General features: G+C 39.0%; 1 protein-coding gene across 3 annotated transcripts in view; it reads left to right on the forward strand.

Moving 5' to 3' along the window:
- Positions 1–20,618, forward strand: part of CPEB3 (cytoplasmic polyadenylation element binding protein 3) — a 180,263-nt gene that overhangs the window by 51,658 nt on the left and 107,987 nt on the right. For 2 of the 3 annotated variants that reach the window (XM_060114405.1, XM_060114311.1), the window contains exon 3: positions 18,034–18,193. In XM_060114405.1, the coding sequence (XP_059970388.1) occupies positions 18,034–18,193 (160 nt within the window). The remainder of the gene's footprint in view (positions 1–18,033; positions 18,194–20,618) is intronic. The other variant, XM_060114505.1, reaches the window with a different exon arrangement.

Genomic DNA, 20,618 nt, shown 5'->3' on the forward strand with positions numbered 1-20,618 from the left:
ATTTAGTAACATATTGTTTAGCCTCCATGTGTTTGTGTTTTTTACATTTTTTCCCCTGTAATTGATTTCTAATCTCATAGCGTTGTGGTCAGAAAAGATGCTTGATATGATTTCAATTTTCTTAAATTTACTGAGGCTTGATTTGTGACCCAAGATGTGATCTATCCTGGAGAATGTTCTGTGCGCACTTGAGAAGAGAGTGTAATCTGCTGTTTTTGGATGGAATGTCCTATAAATATCAATTAAATCTATCTGGTCTATCGTGTCAGTTAAAGCTTCTGTTTCCTTATTTATTTTCATTTTGGATGATCTGTCCATTGGTGTAAGTGAGGTGTTAAAGTCCCCCACTATTATTGTGTTACTGTCAATTTCCTCTTTTATAGCTGTTAGCAGTTGCCTTGTATTGAGGTGCTCCTGTGTTCGGTGTATATATATTTATAATTGTTGTATCATCTTGGATTAATCCTTTGATCATTATGTAGTGTCCTTCCTTGTCTCTTGTAACATTCTTTATTTTAAAGTCTATTTTATCTGATATGAGTATTGTTACTCCAGCTGTTTTTTCTTTTTATTTTTTTTGCGGTACGCAGGCCTCTCACTGTTGTGGCCTCTCCCGTTGCGGAGCACAGGCTCCGGACGCGCAGGCTCAGCGGCCATGGCTCACGGGCCTAGCCGCTCCGTGGCATGTGGAATCTTCCCAGACCAGGGCATGAACCCACGTCTCCTGCATTGGCAGGCGGACTCTCAACCACTGCACCAACAGGGAAGCCCTCCAGCTTTCTTTTGATTTCCATTTGCATGGAATATCTTTTTCCACCCCCTCACTTTCAGTCTGTATGTGTCCCCAGGTCTGAAGTGGGTCTCTTGTAGACAGCATATATATGGGTTTTGTTTTTATATCCATTCAGGGAGCCTGTGTCTTTTGGTTGGAACATTTAATCTATTCACATTTAAGGTAATTATTGGTATGTATGTTCCTGTTACCATTTTCTTAATTGTTATGGGTTTGTTTTTGTAGGTGCTTTTCTTCTCTTGTGTTTCCCACTTAGAGAAGTTCCTTTAGCATTTGTTGTAGAGCTGGTTTGGTGGTGCTGAATTCTCTTAGTTTTTGCTTGTCTGTAAAGCTTTTAATTTCTCCGTTGAATCTGAATGAGATCTTTGCTGGGTACAGTAATCTTGGTTGTAGTTTCTTCCCTTTCATCACTTTAACTATATCGTGCCAGTCCCTTCTGGCTTGTAGAGTTTCTGCTGAGAAATCAGCTGTTAACCTTATGGGAGTTCCCTTGTATTTTATTTGTCGTTTTTCCCTTGTTGCTTTCAATAATTTTTCTTTGTCTTTAATTTTTGCCAGTTTGATTACTGTGTGTGTTGGCGTGTTTCTCCTTGGGTTTATCCTGCCTGGGACTCTCTGTGCTTCCTGGACTTAGGTGGCTATTTCCTTTCCCATGTTAGGAAACTTTTTGACTATAATCTCTTCAAATATTTTCTCGAGTCCTTTCTCTCTCTCTCTCTTCTCCTTCTGGGACCCCTGTAATGTGAATGTTGTTGTGTTTAATGTTGTCCCAGAGCTCTCTTTGGCTGTCTTCACTTCTTTTCATTCTTTTTTCTTTATTCTGTTCTGCAGCAGTGAATTCCACCATTCTGTCTTCCAGGTCACTTGCCTGTTCTTCTGCCTCAGTTATTCTGCTATGGATTCCTTCTAGTGTATTTTTCATTGCATTTATTGTATTGTTCATCTCTGTTTGTTTGTTCTTTAATTCTTCTAGGTGTTTGTTCTTTAATTCTTTTAGGTCTTTATTAAACATTTCTTGCATCTTCTTGATCTTTGCCTCCATTCTTTTTCTGAGGTCCTGGATCATCTTCACTATCATTATGCTGAATTTTTTTTTGGAAGGTTGCCTATCTCCACTTCTTCTAGTTTTTCTGGGGTTTTATCTTGTTCCTTCATCTGGTACAAAGTCCTCTGCCTTTTCATTTTGTCTGTCTTTCTGTGAATGTGGTTTTCCTTCCACAGGCTGAAGATTTGTAGTTCTTCTTGCTTTTGCTGTCTGCCCTCTTTTATGTTTTTTTTGTTTTTAATTAATTAATTAATTTTTGGCTGCATTGGGTCTTCATCGCTGCATGCAGGCTTTATCTAATTGTGGTGAGCAGGCGCTACTCTTTTTTGTGACGTGTGGGCTTCTCATTGCGGTGGCTTCTCTTGCTGCGGAGCACGGGCTCTAGGTGCGCGGGCTTCAGTAGTTGTGGCACACGGGCTTAGTAGTTGTGGCTTGCAGGCTCTGGAGTGCAGGCTCAGTAGTTTTGGCGCACGGGTGTAGTTGCTCTTTGGCATGTGGGATCTTCTTGGACCAGGGCTTGAACCCATGTCCCCTGCATTGGCAGGCAGATTCTTAACCACTGCACCACCAGGGAAGTGCCCCCTCTCTTATGTTTACAGTTTGAATGAAATTGTTTTTATAAAGGGTAGATGAGTTGTCAACAAAATCATAAAATTATTGAAATGAAAAGTATTTTTAAAAGCATTGTATATCTATTGAAGTTTTGTTCATACCTACAGTTTTTCCAAGTGACTATAGATTGTTCAGTAGTTTAGGTATTACTCCTTAAAGTCTATGTGTGAGGGGAGAGGTGTGTGTGGGTACATATATATAATATTTTCCCTCATTTCTTTTGTTCTCCAACAACTTTCCTGTCTTCTATTATTTCAAAATAATTCCTGTAGATTTTTCATGTGCATTCAGTTCCACTTGAATGCAATTTATTTGCCACTTGCCTCTTTCATAATTCCGTAGTTTGCAACTTGTAAGTCATGCCTTACTTTTACTTCATCATTAATTCATGAACAAGAAATTGAGGTTCATTCAGAACTTCCATACTGTGGTATATCACCACCTTCACTTCCCTGTGTGATGACAGGGACGAATGGTATTCATTAGTTTAGTTTATTTATTTCACACTTACTTGGTGCTACGTTATGCTGCATAACCTACTATGTGCTATGCAAGTATCTTCATAGCATCCGTGTAAGGTGGGTATTAGTGTTATCACCATTTTTCATATGAGGAAGCTGATTCACAGGGAGGTTAAGTAGCTTGTCCATTTCTTTTGAAATGTGAGTGCTTATCAATGTGCTGTGATTTACGAATTTTTACTTCTGTCCAACTTCAGAGCAGCAGTGTTATTCTGGCTACCACTGGTCATCCCTGTGAAAAGACTTTTTTTTTTTTTTTTGGCTGCACTGCATGGCTTGTGGGATCTTAATTCCCTGATCAGGGATTGAACCTAGACCTTGGCAGTGAAAGCACTGAGTCCTAACCACTGGATTGCCAGGGAATTCCCAAGATTGATTATCTTGTGTATACCATTGTAAGAATAGTGAGTTCTATCTGCTTTTTCCTTTTTATTTCTTCTTGGATTTTCTCTCCTTTTTCCGCTCTCAAATTGTGCCTTGAAATCCCTCTTTTGAGTGTTTGCTTTTGGAATATTGTTTATGCCCCACAGTCTCATTGAATGAGGATAATCAAAACATAGCCAGTCCACTTGCTTGCTCTTTTTTCTGTCTCCAGAAGCCATGACATATTCTAGTGACAGTAAAGGTTTATGGAAAGAATAATATATATGTTCTCATACATAAATATGTATTTATGGTTATATATTTATGTCTATATGTAAATTTTTTTACATCGATACCTCACTTTTTATGAAGTAAAATTCCCACAAGATTTTGGGAATAAAATTAATTTTTGTAAATTGAGTCAGTTTAAGAACCTCCAAATAGCTATACCTTAAAAGGAGGTCCTACTTCAATTATTTTTCAAAAGCAAATTAAGTGAATTTTTTTCACTTAAGTAAACAGTTTCCTCAAAATAGTGTTTGAAACACAAATTGAAGTAAAATGAGGTTTTTTTCAGCCCTCTATTAGATGTGGGAGAGAGATTTAAAATTACAGACAGAAAAAAAAACTACTTTATAATTATTCATGTTTTTGCTTTCCCCTTGTTCCTATGGGGTTCAGCTTAATGAATAAGAAACAATAATATATCAATAAAAAGTTAACATACAACTCTTTTTCATACACACCCCCCCACACCAAGAATGGTAGAAAAATAATGGTTAGATATTAACAGAAATGAGAATTATTAACTAGGAATGATTATCCACCTTGATGCAGAAGAGCACAATGGTTTTAAGGCCCAGAATTGCCTGGGTTTGACTCCTATCTCAGATACTTTCTGTTTGTTATCTTTTTGCCTCAGTTTTTTCCTAAAATGAGATAATAATAGTATTTACCACCACAGACTCTTATGAGGAAGAAATGAGATGAAACATGTAAAGTGTTTAAAACTGTACTGGGCACATAGCCAGTATCAATCAGTTCTGCTATTATTTAATTACAGGAGTTTTTGTTAGCCCTGTTGCTGGTTTAATAAGAAGAGAAAGGTTCTGGGATATGTTCAGGTGGAATAGGGCATGCTAAGTAAGGCTCAAAAGAACACCCTAGGGCTTCCCTGGTGGTGCAGTGGTTAAGAATCTGCCTGCCAATGCAGGGGACACGGGTTCCAGCCCTGGTCCGGGGCAATCCCACATGCCACGGAGCAACTAAGCCCGTGTGCCACAACTACTGAGCCTGCTCTCTAGAGCCCGTGTGCCACAACTACTGAAGCCCGCGTGCCTAGAGCCCGTGCTCTGCAACAAGAGAAGCCACCACAATGAGAAGCCCACGCACCGCAACGAAGAGTAGCCCCCACTCGACGCAACTAAAGGAAGCCTGTGTGCAGCAACGAAGACCCAACGCAGCCCCCCCAAAAAAACCCAAAACACCCTAATGAGGTTCAGATGAGCAAAGGTTTATGAAAATGCTTTCGGAGATGTAAAGTACTCTATAAATAAAAGGTAATAAGAGGAAATCAGATTATTTGTTGTCTTAGTATGCTAGAGAATGAATATTTGCAGATCTAACTTAACAGATAATGGTAACATTCCCCTCCAGATCCCCAAATTTGATTATCAGGGAAAAGATTTAAGGCCACAAAAAAAAAGGCTTTAAAATAAAGTTGGACTCTTTTGTGGTAGAATATTATTCTGAAATTGGGCACATTCACACACGAATTAACCTGATACGGTCCTGGAGAAATGGTTTCCTAAGCTACATCGTTAATGTTAATAGTATTTACGAACAAGTCTTATCTATTTATAGCCTATAGCATATATTTCCTTTGAAGAATTTCTTCTAGGGTCCTTCCAAATTTCTTGAGGAAGTTGGACCCAGGTGTTTGTGCAAGTCTCTTTGCCTCTGGCCTTCCTTTTCTGGAAGCATATTTGATCTCTCTGTCATTTGTGCTCCCATAATTCCAAGCGCATAGCTCTGTCACTGCATTTACTTCATTATATAGTAATTATCTGTAAACTAGACAGTTGGCTTATGGACAGACTATGTATGCCTCACTTAATCTTTTAATCTTTAATGCTTGGCATATTAAAGTTTTCAATAAATATATGTGGAAAAAATGAAGAAAGAGTAAAACAGCCCTCAGCACACTTGGCAAAATCTTGTTAGCACTAACATTTGAAAGTGATAAAGAAAGCTGTTCTTCTAAGAAATATTCTGTGATGTAGATACTTTAGAAATTCTGATTGAACTTCCCTTAATCTAAATTATTGCATTTTACTGTATAATCTCTAAAGTACCTTAAAGTAGCGTGACTAGAATGTTACAGGCTTCATTTTGAACTAAATTCTTTTAACCTTCCAAATACCAAGTATTTTAATAAATGTAGATGCTTGGCATTTTAGGTACTTTAACGTGTTCACCTTAAATGTGGTAATATTTAAATGGAAGATTAGGCTAAGGGTTTATAGATGTTCTTTTCTTCCTGAATTCTTATATAACAAATGATTTGTGTGTGGTTAGCCTTCTTCAAGGATTACCTGATTTGTATTAAGAACTGAATTTAAGATTTAGCTTCCTCATCTGTAAAATAGAGACTATAATATCTATCTCATAGGACAGTTGTAAAGATTAAATAAAATAATGCACATAAAGTACTCAGCACAGAGTCTGGCATATATTAATTATCTGTTATATGGTAGCTATGACCGAATAAATTCTACAAGGCTTATTATGAAAAACAGTATACCCATCCGTTTCCCTCTCTCCAGAGGCAGATTGGTAGCTATTTTTATAAACCAGCATTAACTTTTGTCAGAGACAGTTGGGCATAAAGGGGGAGTAAGCCTGTTCAAATTCAGAAAGAATAAAGCTTTAAAAATGGTTAAGACAGGGCTTTTGACCATACTATCCTATTATATTTGTTTGGTTACTCAGTCTGTTTTTATTATTGGTCTCATCTGGAATCGGATGAGATTGTACAATAAACTTGAGAAGCAGAGTTTGTTTTTTTTCCCCTCCAGTATTTTGTATTAGAATTCTTTAAATGCATACTGAAATAGAGAAAAAACAGCAAAACATAACAACATAACATGACATAGATATGGTCTTAGCAATAACTTTTTTGAGATTGCTTTATATAATTTAGGGAATTCAACAATTATTTTGTTTTTTAATATAGTGAAGATAATAGAAAAGATTAATATATAGCTTAATAATATAATTTATTGTTACCTTATGCATGGTAGCCTTAAATGTTCTGGTTCTGTGTAAATATTTTATTTGTTGATGATTTTTTTTTATTGTGGTAAAATATACAAAGCAGGGTTTTTATGTGGTTTGTTTTTTGTTTGTTTTCCCTTCTTCCATTAGAAGAGAGGGGTTTGGAAACTGAGAAAAAAATAATACTTCTCTTCTTCTGGTTCCAGTCCATCAACGTGGAGTGAATTTTTTTGGTACTCACCATGTTCCTTGCTTAGAAAATAAACACACAGCACATTGGTGACCTCTCCAGTGGTGGCCAGGGAGTGACAGTGAAAAGCTATATTCCATAGCTCTTAATCTGTGTATATGCTGGGCACGGCATCATCTGTTGGTTTCTGAAGTGGGAAGAACCCTAAACAGGTGCTAGCCCAAACTGGCAGAGTTGTTACTTTATTGCTTTCATTGCCATAGGACTATTTGCATAAAAGCAGCTGTGTTTTGCTGATCAGTTTTTAAATACAGGGATCAAAGGATAACAGGGCTACAGCAGAAGTGTTCACATTGCAGCCCCTGTCAGATTCTGGTGAATCTGCGAATTCTGCTGTGTTGCCTCACCTAACCATTGAAACCAAACAACAGTTGAAATGAATAGCAGCAGGGCATACTTTGGTGTTTATGGATATAGCTATCTTTTATAGTCTAGTACTGCCTTTAGGTAGATGCTGGAGCATATCATTCTCTTTTTTTAAGCTTTTTATTTTAAGTTTTAGTTTTATTTTTGGCTGCGTTGGGTCTTAGTTGCGGGATCTTCGTTGCAGCACGTGGGATCTTTCATTGTGGCGCATGGGCTTCTCTCTTGTGGTGCGCGGGCTCCAGAGTGTGTGGGCTCTGTAGTTTAAGGCATGCAGGCTCAGTAGTTGTGGCGCATGGGGCTTAGTTGCCCCGCAGCATGTGGGATCTTAGTTTCCTGACCAGGGATCAAACCCGCATCCCCTGCATCGGAAGGTGGATTCTTAACCACTGGACCACCAGGGAAGTCCCTGGAGCATATCATTCTTAAAAGGTTATAAATGGGATGATCTGAGTCTCTGAAGGACAGAGTACATCACTATAAGACAGGAATCTCTGGGATTAAAAAAAACTCATCAGAAACAATAGATGACATGAAAAGATGCTGTTTGTGGTTAATATAGCTAATAACTGCTTGTAGGTCTCTGGAGGAATATTACAGACATCCTTAGAAATATAAATGATACATATTGTGACAATGGATGGCATTAGTTATTTGCCAGTTATTTACTGGCCGTACGGTTGCCTTTTGAACTTTACTACTATGTGGTTTAGGTTTAATTACCTGGATCCTTCAGTGGCTCCTGAATGGAACAGCTGGAGTCAAGACTTTGCCTTCCTTCAATTATAGCTCAAGAAAGTTATTAGGTCTCATGTCCTGTAACTAAAGTAAATGATTTGTAGGTAGAATCATAGTTCCTATTAAAACATTAGGAAAGCTTTTTTCTTTCTTTAAATAATAGCTTTATTGAGGTATAATGCATATACCATGAAATTCATTCACCCTTTTAAAGTATACAATGCGGTGGCTTTTAGTATATTTACAAAGTGTGTGTCAGTCATTACTATCTAATTTTAGAACATTTTCCTCATCCCCAAAAGAAACCTGTACCCATTAGGTTTCACTCCCCATTTCCCTCTTGACTTTCCTAGCCCTAGGCTATGATCAATCTACTTTCTGTCTCTGGATAATTTGCCTATTTTGGACATCTCATGTAATTGGAATTATACAACATGTGATTCTTTGTGACTGGCTTCTTTCACTTACCATAGTATTTTTAAGGTTCATTCATGTTATAGCATATCAGTAGTTCATTTTTTTATTGCTGAATAATATTCAATCCTATGGATGTACCACAATTTGTTTTATCTGGTCACCAGTTGATGGGCATTTACGTAGTTTCCAGATTTTGAAAAAGATAAATAAAGTTGTTTTATGAAGTTTTTATAAACATTTGTGCAGAGGTTTTTGTATGGACATGTGTTTTTATTTACCTTAGGTAAGTTCTTAGGAGTGAGGTTGCTAGGTTGTATTGTTAAGTGTATGTTTAACTTTATAATTAACTCCCAAATTGTTTTTCCAAAGTGGCAGTACCATTTTGCATTTCCACTAGCAATTTATGAGAGTTCTGGTTGTTCCACATCCTAGTCAGCATTTGAAATTGTCAGGGTTTTTTGTTTTCTTTTGTTTGGGATTTTAGCCATTCTAAAAGGTGTGCAGTTCTTTGTTAGTTTTTTTTTGTGTGTGTGTGGTACGCGGGCCTCTTACTGTTGTGGCCTCTCCCCTGTGGAGCACAGGCTCCGGATGCGCAGGCTCAGCGGCCATGACTCACGGGCCTAGCCGCTCCGTTGCATCTGGGGTCTTCCTGGACCGGGGCACGAACCCGTGTCCCCTGCATCGGCAGGTGGACTCTCAACCACTGCTCCACCAGGGAAGCCCTCTTTGTTAGTTTTAAATGAAAATCTTACAGTATGGAACCATCAGGAGGATGGTTTAAATGCAAAGCAAGCATTTACTGAATGCCTGTTATATGCCAGGCCCTCTACTGGGTGATGGAAATACGGAGAAATAAGATATATCTCTGCTCCCATGGAAGTTACAGTTTATTGAGGATGTCAGGCATCATTGCTAACTATCTGGGGTTAAGATATTGGGGAGGAGATCACCAGTAGAGTCCAACTATACCTAGAAGTGGGCAGTTTTGTGGAAGGATTTTGACATTTATGATCAGTAAAAAGAAAACAATATGAGGAACCCTATGTACCTTTGCATAATGTTCTAAGATAGGTTTTGGTCGTGAAGGTCAAGCTCTTCCTACGTTATCATGTCTAATAATCAGGACCTAATAAGCTACTTGGGATAATATTCTGATGCCTAACAGTTTGGGGGCAACACCAGCTGGTCACATATGCACAATAAACAGGGAAAGGGGAACTTTAATTTTTTGTAGTCCTTGGAACCTGCTCTTTTGACCCCTGTAGTTACTGTTTTCCCTTTCTGTGTCCATCCTAGGTCTGGCTTTCTGCCTTTTACCTCACACACTGCTAAACTCTATAATCACTCCTTTTAAAGGTGTATATGGGGGGGGCTTCCCTGGTGACGCAGTGGTTAAGAATCCACCTGCCAATGCAGGGGACACGGGTTCAAGCCCTGGTCCGGGAAGATCCCACATGCCATGGAGCAACCAAGCCCATGCGCCACAACTACTGAGCCTACACTCTAGAGCCTGTGAGCCACTACTGAGTCCACGTGCCACAACTGCTGAAGCCCGTGTGCCTAGAACCTGTGCTCTGCAACAAAAGAAGCCACCGCAATGAGAAGCCTGCACACTGCAATGAAGAGTAGCCCCTGCTTGCCACAACTAGAGGAAGCCCACGCACAGCAACAAAGACCCACCGCAGCCAAAAATAAATAAATAAAATAAATTATATAAACAAACAAACAAACAAAAGTGCATATGGGGACTTCCCTGGTGGTCCAGTGGTAAAGAATCTGCCTTCCAGTGCAGGGGATGCAGGTTCGATGCCTGGTCAGGTAACTAAGATCCCACATGCTGCAGGGCAACTAAGCCCATGCGCCTCAACTAGAGAAACCACGTGCCACAACTACAGAGCTCAGGTGCTCTGGAACCCGCGTGACACAACTATAGAGCCCACACGCCCTGGAGCCTGCGTGCCACAATAAATAAATAAATAATAAATGTAAAAAAAAAAAAGTGCATGTGTACTTAGCTCTGAAGTGTTTTACCACAGTCAGAACTGGTAGCAATAAGCATTTGTACTTCTTGTCCAGTTGACCCCTTCAGCATTCACCCAGCTAGATCTGGCCTCAGTATGAAGGTCATTTCAGGTGAATAAGATTCCAAGAGCCATGTTTCCCTATGTTTGATAAACTGGGCCTCTTATCAGACCTGTGTGGCAAACGATTGAGAAGAGCTGTGAAGGAAGGTTGGAGGTGGCATGGAGCGGGAAGTGACTATGAAATTGCTGGGTCGCGTTTCAAGTTGTCCTGCTCATCTAATTTTTGAGCATCTGTCAGAGCAGGTCAAACTATTTTCTGCTTTTTTTTTTTTTTGTGGTACGCGGGCCTCTCACTGTTGTGGCCTCTCCCGTTGCGGAGCACAGGCTCCGGACGCGCAGGTTCAGCGGCCATGGCTCACGGGCCCAGCCGCTCCACGGCATGTGGGATCTTCCCGGACCGGGGCACAAACCCGTGTCCCCTGCATCGGCAGGCGGACTCTCAACCACTGCGCCGCCAGGGAAGCCCCAATTTTTGCTTTCTTAAAAACTTCTCAAGAACCTTAGCTTCGTTTGCTGTTATACAGCAAGGAAAAATATGATCTGATAAAAAGTTTAAAGTGATTGGAAGTCATTCTCATGAAGAAAAAGATGAGAGTCAGGATTTCTTTGTGTACGGCTATATCCTCTAAATTCTTGAGAATTTCTTTCATGGAAGACTGGGTTTAACAATAATGTTAAAAATATTAAAATTCATAGCAGGTGCTGATCAATTTTTTTTTTTTTTCTGAAGACAGAAAAGCAAGAGAGAGTTGAACTTTGTAAGGACTTCAGGTTGGCTATAAGGAGCATTTGCTTGCTATTGAGGGACTGAAGGAGAGTCTACAATCACGTTTTCCAGAGAGCTACAAATATGATAGTCTCATTTGGGATGGTTAAAGTTTACCGCTGACTGAAGGACTTGCTACCTACTGAAGATGGGATGAAAATCTTTATTTGAAAAGTTTTTTTTTCTCTTCCCCATAGGTTAGCGACATTGATTTTCTTTTATTTGGGAAAGGTTTTAATCTTCAGGCAAATGTTTGTCAAGCTGCTCGGTACTATAGTGAAGTTCAGTTTGATACAGGAACCTCATGCTTTTGATAGGTTCTGACAAATAACAGCAGTAATTGGTTTAAAACTATAAATTCCTAGACTTCTTTGTGATACATAGAAATTTTATATTACTAGTCATCTAACTGTTTCCTGCCCCTATCTAGTATTTGTTATTAAATGTTTTGTCTGTTCTTCCTGGTACTCTTAAGCATATTCTGAGCTTGAACTCACTACATGTTGATCTTTTGGATATATTGCCTCTGAATTTTACTCAGGGCTGGCAGGTTCTATAGATCCTTATGTTTCATTAGTAGTGGTGTCCTTCATAGAAACCAGGGATTGTGCTAAAATAGACCACGCATGGAAGAGATGCAATTAAAGGAGCAAAACAGAACTTTTGAGGAAATTGGGGGATAGGAAAGAAATCTCAAAATCAGAAATTATTTTATAGAATATACACTGAGATGATTACTTGGTTGGTTTTTTTTGTTTTGTTTTGTTTTTTGCGGTACGCAGACCTCTCACTGTTGTGGCCTCTCCTGTTGCACAGCACAGGCTCCGGACGCGCAGGCTCAGCGGCCATGGCTCACGGGCCTAGCCGCTCTGCGGCATGTGGGATTTTCCCGGACCGGGGCATGAACCCGTGTCCCCTGCATCAGCAGGCGGACTCTCAACCACTGCGCCACCAGGGAAGCCCGATTAGTTGGTTCTTTTAACATACTCACTATGCATTTACCCTGTAGGAGGCATGTGTGTATAGTTGGGTGGGGGAGAGGGAAGAACATATATTAAAAGGGACCTACCTCAGAAGCGCAATATTGGTCAAAGAAAGCAAGTTGCAGAACAATATGCATATTTTTACATTTAGGAAAAAACATAAAACAATATATATTTTCTATGTATATGTGTGTCTGTGTCCATATATTTGTGTGTGTGTGTGTGTGTGTGTGTGTGTGTATATATATATATTTTAACCTCTGAAAGAATATGTGTCAAATGTATATAGTGGTCTGAAGAGAGTGCAAGAAGGCAGGAGGATTGGAGACTTCTGCTTTTTCTGTAATATTCGTTGTGTGTGTGTGTGTTTGTTTGAGAAGAATACGTTCATATTTTAATTATGTAATCAAATATCCATTTAAAAATAAAGAATATTCATTACCCTTAAACAATGTTTATAGTGTAGGTGGGGAACTGAGATAGTTTCAAATAATGTAAACTAATTAGAAAATAAAAGCAGTAGGGTAGAAATTCCAGAATGGCTAGTTTTGTGGGTTAATTCTCTTTTATGGGTTGAATACACTTAACTTTGAAATGTTTCATCCATATGTACATATATTGAAGCCATATGATAAATAGAAAAACCTTCCTTCAGGAATTCCTCCCCTTTTTTTTTCTGTATCATTTCACAACCCCATTTATCCTTTGCTAATAACCCTTTCAAACATCTATCCTTTTGACTTTTGATCTTGTCTGTGCCCCTTTGTTCCCAGCCAAGCTCCCATTGTTCATGGGACACATGGCAACTGATCAGTGTAGAGCATTGGAGCATTACTGATGTGGACTTGAAAGTCACAGACCTGGGTTCACATCCTGATTTCTGACCAGCTTTGTGACTTTGAGCAGTTATATAACCATGATTAATTTTATCATTTGGTTCCAGAGCTGCTTTTTTTTCCAGATGTCTTGGCCCCTTGCAGCTTTGACCTTATATCTCTAGGAGAGGAAATGTCTGGGGATAAGCCAGAAAGGGTAGAAAAGGGTCCTGTATTTCTCTCCCAAGAAAAAAGGCAGGTGAATGGAGTAGGGCTGGTGGAGGCAGGCCTGGGGCTGTCCTGGAGGGTAGATCAAGCTGCTACTTGAATTTAACTGGTTGTCAGTAGAACAAGGGTCATTGACCAAGGGCAAGTGAGGGTTAGGTTGCCTGTGTGGAAGGGTAGGATAAAAGAGTCCTGTCTCTGATTGTGTCAGTATTAGGCTGAAGTGGGTGTTTGTGAAAAGCATTTAAGGTGAAGGGAGTAGGAGGAAGTCAAGGAAGCAGTACACTGGTGAAGGGAGTAGGAGGAAGTCAAGGAAGCAGTACCCTGGGAGTGATTAAGAGCACAGTCTGGATTTAGCTGAGCCCTGGCTCTGCCTCTTACTAGCCTTGTAACCTTGAGCCAGTTACTTATCTCTTCAAGATTTAATTGCTTAATTTATAAAATGGGGATAAAAGTTACCTACCTCGTAGAGTTGTGAGGGAATACGTTTAGCATTCTTAACAGCACCAGGCACATATTAAGTACTTGATAAATTTATAAATATTAAGTCAAGCTAGGGGAAGAAGGAAAGCAGGCCTAATGAACTGTATAGTGGGGGTGGCTGCCTCTATGTACATCTAACTGATGACATCTGTCCTTCGTTATCTCCAGAGAAAAGAGTCAATAATAGGCATCATTATTTATACATGTTCTAATACTTCCTAATGTGCTTGCTTGTTCAAAATGCACTTAAAAAGATGTTTTCCTTATTTGTTATTCCCTATACCTGGAAACAAAACTTATGAAAAAGGAAGACTTTAAATGATTATTTGCCACTTGTAACCTTTGCTGTTAAATGATAAATTGCAGTCTTGTTTTCTCTATGCATGATTTCTGTTGAATTTCACTGCAGATGTTTTAGTTTTTCTGTCTTTTTTGTTTTTTCTTTCCAATTAATCAGTTATTTCAGCAATATTTACTACTTACAAAACTAAGAAGGATGAATCATATGCAAATATAAATTGATGAAGCGTAGATAGAATTAATTTTAGTGAGAAAATAAGTCTCTCGGTAGTTATTGAACTTTGTTCAGTTAAGAAGCCTGTGCAAATTCTGTTGTGCATTTCACATGTTTCATCTGTTGAGCACTAGTGAACCCTGTTGGGTTAGCATCCATGCACCTCTAGGTTCTAAAATCTATGTTCCAGCACTCGGAAGTAGCATCACAGAAGTCTCCTTGTGTTTTCCCTAATATTCCAGGAGCCACCGCAGTACAGATGCCTTGTTGTATGTGTGTCCTATAGCACTGAAAACAACCATAAAAAGAGGATTATTATCACCCCCATTTTATAAATGTAGATAATCAAGGCTTAGAAACTTGTTCAGAGTGACATGCCAGCAAGTGGCAGAGCCAGAATTTGAACATTAGATGTCTGATTTCAAAGTTTGTGCTTTTAACAACTAGGCCACCACCTGCTTCTCTCACCCACGATCAATTGGGAGACTGCAAAGCTGACCCTTGGCAAAGTGGCCGGGCTTGTTTATTTCTTGCTGCTAGTCTCTGCCGTCACTTTACTGTCCCATTTTTGTGATCAGATTCACGAATGTAAAGGCTTAACTTGAAGAATCATCCAGTCCAGTGGCTCTCGAATCTAGTCAGTCATAAGGATCACCAGGACATTAATTTCTTTTAAAATTACAATTAAGTTGGTTTTAGCCAGAGCCCAGGAACCTGCATTTTAACCATTCTACATGTGATTTTAACAGTCTGACAGGTTTGGGAACCACTTCAATTACATGAATCCCCCCCAAATACCCCCTGCAATTTTCCTGACAGGTAGTCATTCTAATATCTGATAGTCTTCTGACAGGAACTCACTACCATCTTGCCAGGAAGGTTATTTCATTGGTAATTAGATGCAATGCTATGCTTCTATAGGGCTTTCATTTACTGTCCCATATGGATTGGATTAACTTCTTTGGACAGATTTTTATACTCCTTAGATATTGGCTTGGAGGTCAGATCCACGTTTGAATCTTCTCTGAACCTTACCTTCCTTGTGTAAAAGGAGTATGTTATTACCCACCTTGAAGGATAATATCAAGAGTTAAATGAAAAAAATAAACTGTCCTGGCTGGAAAGGTACTAAAATCAGCCAGATTTTTTTAGAGTTTTATAAAAAACTATAGTTTTTTTTATAGTTCCAAACAGCCTTTTTTTTATAGTTCCTTCACCTCATCAGCCTTTTTGGAAATAGTCCCACATCTGCAGGGTTCTAGTTAGAAGTGTGGATATGTATGATAGAAGGCGCTTAGACACATTCTGGGATTGTCAGTGCCAGAAATAGGCTGTCATTTTGACTACTCATCAGCACACTTTTTTACCTCTGGCTTTTTCTTTGGACAAAGAATGTGATACTCATTCTTACGGGTACAAACTTGCATTTCTGGAAATTCAGCTTTACTCCATAAGTAATTGGAGTTTCCACTGATAACATGAACCCAAAGCAAAACAAATCATCAGCAGCGAGACCCTAAAGGCCAAAGAAAAGACCTTCTTCAGTTATATAGAGACCAAAATGTTGAACCAAAGAAAATATTCCATGTCTCTTTCTTATCCATCAGTAGAGATAGGTAACTGCTGAGTGTTAGTTAAAAAGGAAAAAAAATGGGGTGGAGGTAGAAAGGAGTTGGGGGGCAGCAGTAAAGAAAGGAATGTTGAGCACATGCTTTTGTCAAACATAGTGTGAAGAAAAGGAATACGTAAGTAAGTTCACCCTAATCCTCACAGGTAAGATCCCATTTTACCAATGGGAATACTGAAGACATCGAGAATAACTAAGACAAGCCTCATGCCTGGTTAAATGTCAGGTCCAGATTCAAGGCACCTAGGATTTTACAGAACGTGATTTAAAAAAAAATTTATTATACACACACAAATATATGTTCTTTAAGAAATAGATGTGACTTAGTTTTTATTGTATACATTCCTTTGTTAAAACACCTGTCATACTCTTATTTTAATTGGTTATGTCTCCCTCTACCAGTTACTTAAAAACAGGGACTAGGTTATAACATTCATCTCTGAATCACCAGGACCCAGCCCTACACTTGTGCATTAAAGGCTTGTAAAAATGAAATATTTCTCTGTGGCATTTGATAACATCTGTGCCCTCCACCCCTACTCCTCATGTGTGAGTTAAAAAAAAAAAAGTATACTATTGGAAGGGATGTTATAAATAATCTAGCTCAATCCTTTCATTTGTATAAAGGGAGGAATTTCAGGCACAGACTAGAGATCATGATGTACCCCAAAGCTCCTAATTGATTGTAGTTCTAGCACTCTTGCGTTCTGGTTCTCAATTCAGGGCTCTTCTTCGGACCTGCATCCAAACTTTCTGCATTCATTCATTCAATAACCCTCTGGGTTCCTCCTCTGTGCTCAGAGCTGAGGAAATGCCATCTTCCTTTCTGCTTCCCTGGATGGATATACAGCCATGCTTTCCAGAAACCAGAAGAAAACAGCTTCCCAAGATTTTAAGACTTAAACTAGAAAATGATCACTGTAGCTGAGATTTTTACCTGTTGTATCCCTTTTTGCTCATCAAGGCAGTCATTCTGTTATTCTGTTGCTCATAGGGGAGGAGAAGTGATCATTTGCAAAACTGGATAAACTTTTCAAGACCCTGAAAATAATCTCTCGTTGCTGTGGTTTGATTTGGTGTGGTTGTTGATGTTTATGACTGTATTGTTTTTCTTTAGCAAAAGCAAACTAAATCTGTTCTATAGTATTAAGTTAGGCCATGAACTGCATTTCCTTTTAGGCTCAGACTACTAAAAATAATTTGTAGGTGATGGTCTCCCATGGGCTTGAGTGAAATGCAGTAGAACAATTTTTTCTTCACTTAGTTTGTGTTAGCTCTCTGTTTTCAAAATGTTTTTGAATCTAACATCATGAAAACACACTACCTTGGGTTAAAGTTTTTTTTCATGTGAGTGCTTTTCAAAAGGTAGTTTTAGTACTTCGGACACATTTTAATTTTTATAAAGTATAGGTAATATATGGAACTTATCAGTAATAATTATTAAAGATACCCAATGAAATTACATTGAAACTACAGTCACCTTTTGATTTTTCAGGGAAGTGATTCTGTTTGTAGACTGAGAGTTCTTAGTTATGGTCTTCCTCTAGGGGAAAAAAAAATCTCTTCATTTGAATAGAGTATTCAGTTGATAGTAGAGGGAGGGGGTGAAGCGTGGAGGGCAAAACCAATTCACTTGATTCTTCCTTTTGAATTTACTTTTTTAGTTCATTTGAGAGAAAAGTAGTCTGAAGTACTGGGACATATATATTAAATAATTATTAGGGTAAAGGATACAATTTAATTAATTATGGAAACTTGTATTAAACTTAATGTTGCCAAGTCATTATTCTTTTTTCTTTTTTCTTTTTTTTTTTTTTTGCGGTACGCAGGCCTCTCACTGTTGTGGCCTCTCCCATTGCGGAGCATAGGCTCCGGACACGCAGGCTCAGCGGCCATGGCTCACGGGCCCAGCTGCTCCGTGGCATGTGGGATCTTCCCGGACCGGGGCACGAACCTGTGTCCCCTGCATCGGCAGGCAGACTCTCAACCACTGCGCCACCAGGGAAGCCCAAGTCATTATTCTTAATGAAAAGAATGTGTTATTAAAACTACCTGGAATTTTGATTCATGTCATCAATCCGTGGCAAGAAGCAAATGATATGGTTATTAATTTTATGAAGTAATTTTATGTATTGTCTTGTTCTGTTTTTATTTTTAGGACCGGAGTAGGCCCTATGACACTTTTAACTTGCACTCGTTGGAGAACTCCTTAATGGATATGATAAGGACTGATCATGAGCCTCTGAAAGGTAAACACTACCCTCCCAGTGGCCCACCAATGAGTTTCGCTGATATAATGTGGAGGAATCATTTTGCAGGTTAGGAATATTCATATGTCCGTTCCTTGCTTGGTGTTTTAAACAAAAATCAGCTTTTTAATAATTGTGGTTTTGTTTTTGTTTCTTTTTTGTTTGTTTGTTTTTGTTTGCTTCTGTAAAGCATTGTGGAATGTATTTAAAGTTGATTTTTTTTAAACCTGGGTTCAGCTACCTACCATAATCAAAGTTGTTTGCTTTAATCGTAATGTCTGGCAGAAGCATGTGTTGGGTAGCTGAGGTCGTGGTTTATAGCATGAGACCAGAAGCCAAGTTTTTTGGGCTTTGTGCATTTGAAATGTTTAGCTGAACCTGGATAATTCATTTAAGTCCAAGTATACTGCAAGGAAGTATGAGATTTAATCTCCAAAGACTACTTCAGAAAACTTTGTAGAAAAGGGTTTCATTTTATTAAAATACAACCACTTTCCTAGTGTAGGAAATATTGCTACACAGACTTAAGAGCAGACAGTGACCCTTTGCATTCTCTAAGGCTAAACACAAGGAAAATGTTTTGGGTTAAATATAAGGCAGAAAGTCCCAAGGTCAGCAATATTAGGACTTCCTATATTTAGAGCCCATGTAAATTCAGGATAGAGGCTGATGTTACATTTATGATTACAGATAGTTCTTATTATGCAGTATAGGACTTTTCAGGGGCCCTGTGATATTTTAAAATACTGAAATGGAAATTTTCTGTGGAAATAGCCACTGTGCTTGGGTTTAGAGCCTAACTATCTGAAAACTGGAAGTGTTAACCACAAGGATGCCTGTCTTATATGAAACCTTATGTCCTCTAGAGTTGTGAGGAATTTGATCCCCTCTGGTTCTCTGCAGGCTTTTATATAGGGTATGACTGACTGTGAACCTGATAGTCACTTCCTCATGCCACACCAAAAATCTATTTCATCATTTTCTTGTCACACTCATGATTTTCTGCTGCTTTCCTCAATTTCCAGTGAAAAGAAAGTAGTTAACAGGCTATGAAGAAAATAAAAGATTTTGAGAAAAGCTATACTTTAAGGCCTTCAGAAGTAGGAAAAACGGCCTCTCATTTAGTCACTGTTATATTTAGTCACTGTTACCACATCTTTCTTCAGTAAAGATTAGGTACATGGTAATTTCACTTAGCAATGAGAATGGTGTTTAAAAAAAAAACAATATTCACAGACTGTTCTGTGTTTTTAGTATCTTCTAAGGCTACATTTGTCTTCCTTCTCTACTGCGAACAGCTGTAAGCCCATCCTAATTATTCTAAAATATTCAGTCCTTGTTCTTTATGCATACCTGTTTTATCTTGGTCTGTATTCTTCTAGCAATAAAAGATTACGAAAGGATCTTAGGTTATAGTCTGTAAAATAATTTTCTAGAATTTTTTGAATATTGATTAAGCAGGAGCTGTTCTGCCCTGTTGAGAGTAGCACTGTCAAAGGGTAAGGAGGGTACCTCACTATGGGATAATGTAAATACCTTATTCTACTTGTGATGGCTCCTTTTGTATTTTTGTCCAACTACCTCTGCATAAATTTCTCCACTACACTTGCAAATGTGAGGTTTCATCTATAAAAGCCTTCTGAATTGTACTTATAGATATAATATGTCCTAATAAGTTGGAAGGCACTTAACGTGTACTTTTTTACAGCCTCAATATGGTTACAACCATCCACATTGATTTCCTATGAATGGACTACTTCCCATGGTCAATTACATCACCATGTTATTGTCCTCTGGTTAGGGTGTTTGAACTTCAGGCTTCCCTTTTCCAGCTGGGAGACTTTTACATTTGGTTTATGGCACCATGTGTTTGATCCTTATTACTTCTAAAAACATAATTATGATGCTAGTGTTTTTTTTTTTTTTTTTTTTTTGCTGTACGCGGGCCTCTCACTGCTGTGGCCTCTCCCGTTGCGGAGCACAGGCTCCGGACACACAGGCTCCGCGGCCATGGCTCGCGGGCCCAGCCGCTCCGCGGCATGTGGGATCTTCCAGGATAGGGGCACGAACCCGTGTCCCCTGCATCAGCAGGCGGACTCTCAACCACTGCGCCACCAGGGAAGCCCATAAGATGATTTTTTTTTTTTTTTTTTTTTTTGCGGTACGTGGGCCTCTCCCTGTTGTGGCCTCTCCTGTTGCGGAGCACAGGCTCCAGACGCGCAGGCTCAGCAGCCATGGCTCACGGGCCTAGCTGCTCCGCAGCATGTGGGATCTTCCCAGACCGGGGCACGAACCCGTGTCCCCTGCATCGGCAGGCGGACTCTCAACCACTGCACCACCAGGGAAGCCCGATGCTAGTGTTTTAAGGGAAAGATTTTCAGTAATATTTGATTTTTAAAAATGGAGCAAATTATAATAACTAAAAGATAATTTAAAAATAAAAGAAACATTGTCATGATGTATCTTTTAAAAAATTTTCCATATAATAAACATT

The sequence above is a fragment of the Mesoplodon densirostris genome, chromosome 1 (genome assembly GCF_025265405.1).
Source record: "Mesoplodon densirostris isolate mMesDen1 chromosome 1, mMesDen1 primary haplotype, whole genome shotgun sequence".
Taxonomy (NCBI): Eukaryota; Metazoa; Chordata; class Mammalia; order Artiodactyla; family Ziphiidae; genus Mesoplodon; species Mesoplodon densirostris.